This window comes from Mus pahari, chromosome 15 (assembly GCF_900095145.1).
Source record: "Mus pahari chromosome 15, PAHARI_EIJ_v1.1, whole genome shotgun sequence".
NCBI lineage: Eukaryota > Metazoa > Chordata > Mammalia > Rodentia > Muridae > Mus > Mus pahari.
Genome location: NC_034604.1, coordinates 59463287 through 59472709, shown reverse-complemented (window position 1 = coordinate 59472709; position 9423 = coordinate 59463287). Strand labels below are relative to the sequence as shown.

The window sequence follows — 9423 nt, the reverse complement described above, 5'->3', positions numbered from 1 at the left end:
TTGGGGGTCACCACAATATGAGGAACTATATTAAAGGGTTGCAGCATTAGGAAGGTTGAGAGCCACTGCTCTAAAACAGCATTTAAAAAGATAGCATTTTTCAATTAACAAAACACTCTTGAGAGCCATCAATAAAGAGTCTCGAGTAGTTTATCCAATAACCATCTTAACCTCATGGCTGTCACACAAGGCACCCTCGCCCCTGGATCCCAGGGGAAGCAGGATGAGGGCTGGGGTCAGGACCTACCTCAGTACCACCACGATGGGACTCTCGCTGCCCGTGAGAACAATCAGGCCTTTCCAGATCATGAGCGCAGAAGACACGATCATGGCAAAGTTTAAAACCTGGTAGTAGAGCTGGAACAAAAACAGGCCAAACCCAATGTGAAAAGTGACGGTAAAATAGTCAACACTCACACGATAAGGCTCAGAGGGGCTTACATAATTTAAACAGGATCTGATGCTAGGGCAGGTAGTATTTCAACTTTTATTCACAGGATATGCCTTCACAATATCACCTCACAGCCAGCGAGAAAAGAGGGGGAAGCACCTATCTGTGGGCTTGATCAGCCATGACTCTTTTCCCTCAAATACCCCTGTGTAACAAGGGGGTTCTGCTGCCACTGGTGGTGCCATTAAGCCCCTAGAAATGCTGGGTAGAGAGCATCCTAGATACATGCTTGCTGCCACCCAAATGTGGACTGAGGATTTTCCCCAACAAGGCTAGTAATAGCTCTGGGGTTCCCCAGCACTTCAAATCCTAAGCGTTTCCCTCCCAGGATTCAGTCACTGGCAGCTTCCATTCCAGCCTCATACAGACACAGCTTAGCATCAGCTAGTTGTCAGCCCCATGCTCTCACCCTGGAACTCTGACACATCTTAAGTAACTTCACCTATACTGCACGCTAGCCCACAACTAAAGATGGCCTCAAATGGAAGCTAAACAGTATTGTAGGGCTCAACCAGTAGGCCTCTGCATCTGCAACCAAAACAAAACAAAACTTACCTGTTCAAAGTTTAGAAACAAAGCTTTAAAATGCCTGGATGTTTAAATGATCAATAATACATTTTAAAAAATGAACAGTAAATATTTGGTTAAGCACACAAGTAGAGGAGTCCCAGAAGTCAACAGACATGGCTGCTGTTAGCCGTGAGTAAGGTTCTGAGCTTTCCAGCCCTACCTCAGAAATTCCCTCCAACCCACAGGGCTCACCTGGCTCCTTGGGTGCTGCACACATGCACATGTGCTGAGGTACAGACTCCCTGGCCATGGCTGCCTGCTACAACTGCCAATCTCTGGGGACTAAAGGAAAAATCGGCACCCGTACACATCCCAACTCCCTTCCAACAGCAGCTGAACTGTCAGGGAGTCTGAAGCTACCTTTGTTAGTACTACCCAAGAGATGAAGTCTTCAGGCCCTGCCCTTCCCATAAGGCAAGAAGGCACCTGCCTTTGGTACCTGTCTGCCTCTGTCTTCCTCCCCAAAGCCCTGCAATTGTCAGGATGATTTGCAGAACCACGTGAACTCTGCTCCAGCAACCTCCGTCCCTTCCCCTGGACCATCTGTCCTGGAATGGAAACTACCCCAAGGCCATGCGGTCCCTTCTCCCCTGCCTCATATTCTCTAGATGTCTGGAGACGCTGACAGACTAGGGCAGCACTTGCAGGAACTTTCAGGACGTCTGCCCCTCACCTTAGCTTCCCATCCTTGGCAGGCAGCATTCGCACAGTAGTGTGCCCACACCTTCCACAGGCCTGGCAGCCTTTACTCCACATACTTCCTATTTATCTTTTTAGTCTTCCATCTGGGAGAGGAAACCCCAGTCAGTGGGTAGGATTGGGGAGGAGTGGGGATCTCACACGTCTCAACTTTCAGACAAAGAAGATGTACTTCAGCCTGCCCTCTTTTCTCTCCATCCCTAAAGGTACCTGCTACAACCGAGTCTCAAAGGATTCCATGCCATGGGATAGCATCTTTCCTCAGCCTCCCTGGAGTCTCTCCGCATTTCTAGTTCTCAGGCTACTTCAGTTACCATTTTCTCCTCTGTCTTCCAGCTTCTAGAACCTGGGTAATCTTTTTTCCTTGCTTGGACTCCCTATCTTGAAACGGTCGATGACTAAATATCTTTTAGTGTTTCAGACGTAAAATTAGCCTAGTTAGAGCCCATCTTAAGTATCTATCAGCCTTGCACACTTCCTTTTGGAGTGAGTTTGGAACAGGAGTCAGATCATGTCGCTCTAAACATCATTTCCTCAAATATTCAAATTTAACTTTAACTGAAACAGACTAGACTGGTTTTGATTTTTGAGTTCTAGCACAGTGGGGTATACTGTATACACTGAGATGACAAGATATTTAAAGCTTTACCGCAGACAACTGATAAATGTTTGAGGTGACAGTGATGCTAATCACTGTGTTTGATCATTATACAATGTAAACATGACTGAAGCTTCATACTGTACCCCATAAAGCTATACAGTCAATAAGTGTAAATTTTTCAAACGCAGTTTAATATACATCAAAATACAGTTTTCAAAATACACTCGGCCTGCAGAAATACAACCAAGGACAGTCAGGAATACCTAGCAGGGAAGTGCTGGGTGGCTTAACAGGGTTCTGACATCTGAGTGTGTATGCCATCCTTCAGAGCTGTAGCTATCAAACACATACTGCAATCATTTGGCAGGCCCAAGAAGTGCATTTCAAACAAGCTCCCAGGTGACACTGAAGCTGCTGGCTCGTGACCACAACTCAAGGGCCATTGTGCTCTACTACACTGGAATCACAAGGGAACGCTCAGGAAAGCAGTTCAACTGAATCCATGGCAGGAAACACTGGCATCCATGTTCCCTGAACCTTAGCTGAGAGATTCTGGTTGGTGGGTTGGTGGGTGGGTGGGTGGGTGGGTGAGTGAGTGGGTTGGGGCTGGCCACCGTCCTACACCTTTCCCACCCAGTCAGTTTAAGGCACTCCACCGTGAACTCTTCCTCCATGGTATGCCTTCCCCATCCCTTCTCAACACCAAAGGTCTCAAAGGAGCTGCTGCCCCAGGTAGAAACTCCATCCACTCTCTGGATCCTTTATCCCTCCTGACAGTTCCTCCTCCTCCACCTGAACCTCCAAATGTTGCCATCAGCACCATCAGGCTAATTCCTCCCAACGCTGAGATTCCCAACTGCCAGAACTACAGTGAATCTTTAAAGGTAACTGAAATGCTTCAAGTCACCTTTCAGCTGACCTTACCTTTTCTAATGGCCAAAGTAGTCCCATTGCTATAACTCTCATCAAAATCATTAACGGAGACCCACTGGGTAACTGTAACAGCCTCTTACAGGTCTTCTAATCCACTCCACATTTATGCTTGCTTTCAGTGTCATCGGGCCACCTCTGTGCTATGCATAACCCCTTCAGCTGTAGCCTGCTCTCTCAATATGGCCTCAGATGTCCTGCCTGACAGATACCCCACTCTCCAGCTTTGCCTGGTGAAATTCACCATGCCCAGCCACACATGTAGCATCTATCAATTCTTCAAACAATATATGTGCCTTTCTTCAGGCCCTTCACCCAGTGGTTTGCTCTGCCCAGAAAGTTCCTTCCCTAGACTCTTAGCATATCCAAAACTCACTGGTTCTCAAGTCCCTCTTTTAACACCAGTGCCCGTGGGAAGCCTTCCCCGACTACGTGGGAGACCAAGAGTCACCAAACTTTCTATTTAAAGGGCCGGATAGTAAATAGTTTAGGGTTATAAGCCACATAATAACTATCAAAGCCACTTAGCCCTGCTGTTGGATTGGGAAAGTAGCCACAGACAACATCTAAAAGGATTTGCACGGCTATGTGCCAAGAGAATTTTATAAAAGCTGGCAGAGCACTGGAGCTTGCCAGTCTCTGCCGCAGGCCAGCTCGCCTTCCCGCTTCCTGTTCTTTGCAGCCCGTGTCTCCTCGCAGCATCTATCACCACCAGCAGCGCACACACTCACTCCTTGTCTTCACACTAGACTGTGAATTTCACAGTGGCAGAGATCATTCCTCACCTTGTTCAGAACTGCATTCTCAATATATTCAATACAGGTCTGGCAACAGTCAGCATTCCATTTGCTAAATAATGACGAACACCTTTAACACACACCGAATGCAAACAAACCAGCTATAAAGAAACCAGAGTACCAACAGCAGGTAAAACCTTAAAGCTATAATTTTCCAATGAGGAAATATAAGCAGCAAGTTAACATTTGGAAGGTTCAACTCCATAATCTTCTCACCTTCCCAGGAAATTTAAAGTTTCAGTTTCTTCAATGCTAAGACCCAGGAGTACCACCAAAGGTTACACTGTGTGAGAATACAAGTTGATGTAAGCACCCTCAACTGACATTAATATCAACAGATTACTATCAGCCCAGGGTTCCTGTTCCAAGGAATTCATCAGAAACAGCGACAGATAGGAAATTGCAGTCCACGGATATTTATACTAGTCTTATTTCTAATAATGAGGAAAAGGTAGAAAATGGCAGATTACTCCACTATTTCTAATAATGAGTAAACAACTTTAGTATCAAATATTAAGCATGTTGAGTGAAAATATGTCAACTGTAAGAAGACCTTTGGCAAACTATAAGCACAGGAGGTGGTCCAAAGATGATGATCTTAGGATAGAGAATAGTAGAGTTACAAGTCATTGATCTCTCTCTCTCTCTCTCTCTCTCTCTCTCTCTCTCTCTCTCTCTCTCTNTGTGTGTGTGTGTGTGTGTGTGTGCATGTGATGCCATTATGTGGTGGTTTGAATGATAATGACCCCCACAGGGTCATAGATAGTGGCACTATTAGAAGCTATGGCTTTGTTGGAGTAGGTGTGGTCTTGTTGGAGGAAGTGTGTCACTTGGGGGGGGGGGTTGAGGTTTCAAATGCTCAAGCCAGGCCCAGTGGCACTCTTTCTTCCTACTGCCTACCAATCCAGATGTGGAATTCTTGGCTACCTCTCCAGCACTATGTCTGCCTGAGTGCTGCCATGCTTCCATCCATAAATCTGTAAAGCAGCCCAAGTAAATATTTCCCTTTATAAGTAGAGTTGCTGTGGTCATGGTGTCTCTTCACAGCAATAAGAACCCTAACTAAGACACCATCCATCTTGATTTTTTGAGACAAGGTTGTTTACTAGCCTGGGGTAGGCTGACTTGAGCTTCAGGGATCTGCCTAGTATCTACTTCCCCAGCCCTAGGATTAAAACACACCGGCTCTTTTTTTCATGGATTTCTGGAGAGTGAGGGTGGAACCCAGTAAAGCTGGCACTTTCCAGATGGAGCCATCTTTCCAGACCCAAGCATTGACTTCCTTCCTGTGCTGGCTAGTTTTATGTCAACTTGACACAGTCTAGAGAGTCATTAGGAAGGAAGGAACATCGATTGAGAAAGTACTTCCATCAGACTGGCCTGTGGGCAAGCCTGTGGTGAATTTTCCTCATTGATGATTGATGTGGGGGAGGTGACCCAACTCACTGTGGGCAGTGCTACTTTTAGGAGGGTGATTCTGGGTGGTTTAAAAGAAGCAGGCTGAGAAAGCCATCAGCAGCAAGCCGGTGCGCGCAGCATCCCTTCATGGTTCCTGCTTCCAAGTGTCTACCCTGTCTTCCTGTACGATGCACTACAAGTTGTAAGATGAGGTAAACCCTTTCCTTCGTCAAGCTGCTTTTGATCAGGGTGTTGCATGACAACAACAGAAACACTAAAACAATTCTACAAACTCCCTACGGTGAGCATGGAACTGATTCCAGAATCTTATATGTGACCATTAAAGCAGTCATTTTGAGAAGTAGTAAGACCTGGAAATGCATTGAGATGGTGTAACAAAGGAAATGCCAATTTTACCACCCAGTGGAAAGAGGGGTCTTGAAGCGATCATAATTTTTAACTGAACGGAGGACCTAAAAAGAAGTTTAAAGTAACCTTGGTATTTTGGTGCTGTATATCACTCTCTAGTTGGCAGTGTGAACCTGAAAGAGTGGGACCTAAAAATGAGACAGACTAAAGTCCCATATAATAGCCAACTTTACTCAGAGCATCAGACAATTTATATTCCAGGTTAACAAGAATCATGTAAGTAATGTGTTCTATCACAGGGACAAGTGCCATGTTGCAGAAACATAGGGACATGTGAATAAGAACAGCTGAAGTGAAATCAGTCCTATCTGCTGCACCTGGGCAGAGCATAACATTACCAGCACAAGTCTGTGTTTCAAAAACTCCGAGGTCACGAGACTCTTGTCTTGGAGTTTTCTCACAAGCACTCAGAATTCTCACACCACTCCATTCTTGGACTGTGTTCCAACGTGGTACAGTCAATATGAAAGTAGAAAAAGAACTATAATTCGATACTCAAGCCACATGCCATGTTTATCCGCTTGGCATGTTGTATCCATTTTCACATTAGGAAGCACGATCACAGTATTCCCAGAAGAGCAAAAACAAAATAAAACAATAAAAAAGGAGATTCTACGGCAGATGTCATTCATTACAAACCTTCTCCGCCTGCTCTGCTTGCCTTAGAGGGCAGTGTGTGAAAACAACAGCTGTTTCATCATCAGCTACAGAGCTAGTTGGGAAAGTCCCAAACCATAATTTTAAATGAGGACTGCTATTGTTTTTTTAAATAGGTTTTCAGACCACCAGTCTCTATCTTGCCAAAAACCAAGTTACAGGCTCTTACCACTTATTGAATAAAACTCTGAGTTAAAAACACATTTTCCAGTCTGATTCTCTGTGCTCGAAAACAAATCATTGTGAGGTAATAAAGTCAATTCCTTAATAACACTTCCCTCGATATAGGCTAAAGAGGAAGCCAAACACACAAAAACCTAACAACAGGACTGCCCACAGGCCATACTTCTGAAACCCTACCTTTAAAATGTCCACAAACCTTAGTGCAGGTTTGGCAACCAGGAAACATCATTTTAACCAAACTACAAACAGGCTGGACCCCTTCCAAACATACCCCGATCACATCTGCATGGCGCTTTGTGTTGTTCCTTATTCTGGTTCATTCAAATAACGGCCCCAACTGAGCTTTAAAGTAAGCCCACAACCAGTCACTGAAATCAGCAAGTTCCAAGGAGTTTTAAGCAAACATTTCGGGCCAGATATTCTGGCCACAGAGCAGCAAAAACACCAGTCACTGTATTACTTCCTCTTTTCCTCACTGCAGAGACAAAGAGCCCTTGTCTTGCATGTGGCTCTTATTTAGTAAGTGGTGGCAATAGAGGAAGGGGGTTCTGCTTCAAAGCCTGACAAGGGGTCACAGGATCCTGTTATGAAGGGAAAAGAATAAGAAGCAAGCAAAAAAAAAAAAAAAAGACTAAAAGATTTTTTTCCAACTAAGAAAAAGAAAAAAAGCAGGACAGAAATTGAGCTTCTATATTTTAATTGGTAGACCAGCAGAACAAGCCACGCAACAAGCTACTGACCCAAGTGACGCAGTGGGCAGACTGTGTGAGGGACTGACACACACGCACCCGCTAGTTAGCAATGGCAGCCATTAGTAACCAGAACCAAACATTTAAAAACTCTATCTAATAGTCGAAATTTAAAATGAAGCTGTTCTTCCTGTGAACAGTGTCTACGAGCAGGGCCATTATTCTTTGCTGTTCCAAGCTAGTGATACGCCCTTCTAAAACTCTTCTTAACCACATAGACCACAGAAGTTCAACAGCACAGCTGGCCACAACCAGATCTTAATCATTTCAAGAAATTCAAATCACCAAACTGTCCCATATGGCTGCCTGTTTCTGAAATTCTACAGAAAAAAAAAAAAAAGGGTGGGTGGGGGGTGGAGATGTGGAGAGATAAATAGAAGAAGGGGGGAAGAGGGGAAAGGAAGATGAAAAAGACAAAGGAGGTAGGCTGAGGGAGGGAGGGAGGGAGGGAGGGAGATATATATACTCTCTCATTCCCATAGTTCCCATATCTACATAGTAGAACAAATATCTCTAGGTGTCTGTCATCCAAATCATGAAAACACCATGTTCAAAAACATTCAAACCCTCTTCAAGAAAGACCTTACTTTTCTAACCACAGTGTGTCATCATTGGCAATAGAAGAATGGCTATCTGTCAAGATACTGGGGTACTACAGTCTCTAGAAGCTTACCCGATCATACTTTTCCCGGACGATGGAGGAAATGATGGTGCACAGTAAGGGGGGCAGGGGAGAAACTTTGCCTCAGCAGGCTTCTTACAGAGCAGTGAAAAATGAAGCCCAGCTGTCCATGGACACCCCCCCCCACTGCCCAGTCCTAACGGCCTTCTCTGTCCATGGACACCCCCCCCCCGCCCAATCCTAACGGCCTTCTTTACAGACAGTGCTGCAAGAAGGGTGGACTCGGAAAGTTAGAGGGAACTTCTGAAATCCTTTTATGAATGTTGATTCGGTCTATGATGACTGGGCACCACCTAGGATGCAGAACAATACTGAGTCCCAATGAACGCAACAAGAAAACCAGCTCCCCCACCCCCCAACTCAGAAGAAACCCCTTTGGGGTTCCACAGTAAGAAAGTTCTTCCCTTCCCCTCGGTCAGCCTCTTAGCCACTTGCAACAGTGCGCAGTCAGGCCTCTGGAGCGCCACAGGGAAAGCTGTTCCCTCTTCACTGAGTGGCCCTCAAAACGCGCAGACAGCTGTCACTCGCGCTCCAGTCATCTCCCTTCACTTCCGCAAGCGCATATGACATCCACTGCGCTCCCCTTCCCGCACCCCCTCCCCAATTTCCTCTTGTCAATGCAGGAATGCAATCACTTGCCCACACGTGGGTCTGGGAAGATCTGAACCTAGGACCTCTCTGGGTGACAGGGAGCCCTGGTCACACGGAACTGTCCTTGCCCTACAGAGCTTCACCAGGGAAGCCCCAACTCCTGCAGCCGCAGCAGGTCTCGGTGCACTGGACGCGCCCCCCACCAGAGCTTCTATTACCTGTCGTTTGTTCATCTTCCTCAGGTCCCCAAAGATGTCCAGGCTGGACGTGGGGAGATGCGTCCCCACGGCGCCCGCACGAACCATGGCGGGGTCTCTGGGGGCCCAGGCGGCCGGCCGGCTCTGTCTGTCACACTCAGCTGCCGAGCACCGGCCGGCCCCGCCCACCAGCCCGCATCCTTGGAACCACGTGACCATAGTCTTGCGTGGGCTTCTGGGAATCGTAGTCTCGTGAGGGTCACCTCCCCCCATAGGACCTGGAGAAACCGAGAGAAGAAGAACTACAACTTCCAGAATGCTTCGGGCAAAGAGCCTCGGCCAGTGAAGACCCAGGGCTCCTGGGAAGCGTGGCGAGCGGGCTGAGAAGCCTCAGCTGACCCTTCTAGGAAATTGTAAGGTAGCTGGTGAGCCTCGTGTCTAGGTAGAAACTCGGGGAAGTGACTGCTTAAGAAGAACAGAACTCTAAGA

At 46.5% G+C, this 9423-nt stretch overlaps 1 protein-coding gene across 1 annotated transcript in view; it reads right to left on the bottom strand.

The window, feature by feature from the left end:
- Sec11c (SEC11 homolog C, signal peptidase complex subunit) overlaps positions 1-9122 on the bottom strand; it is a 17046-nt gene extending 7924 nt beyond the window's left edge. Inside the window, exons 1-2 of the mRNA XM_021214757.2 lie at positions 8956-9122; positions 248-357 (exon numbers count right to left, since the gene is read on the bottom strand). Of these exons, the coding sequence (XP_021070416.1) occupies positions 248-357; positions 8956-9042 (197 nt within the window). The 5' untranslated portion in view covers positions 9043-9122. The remainder of the gene's footprint in view (positions 1-247; positions 358-8955) is intronic.
- Between the last annotated feature and the right edge of the window lie 301 nt (positions 9123-9423).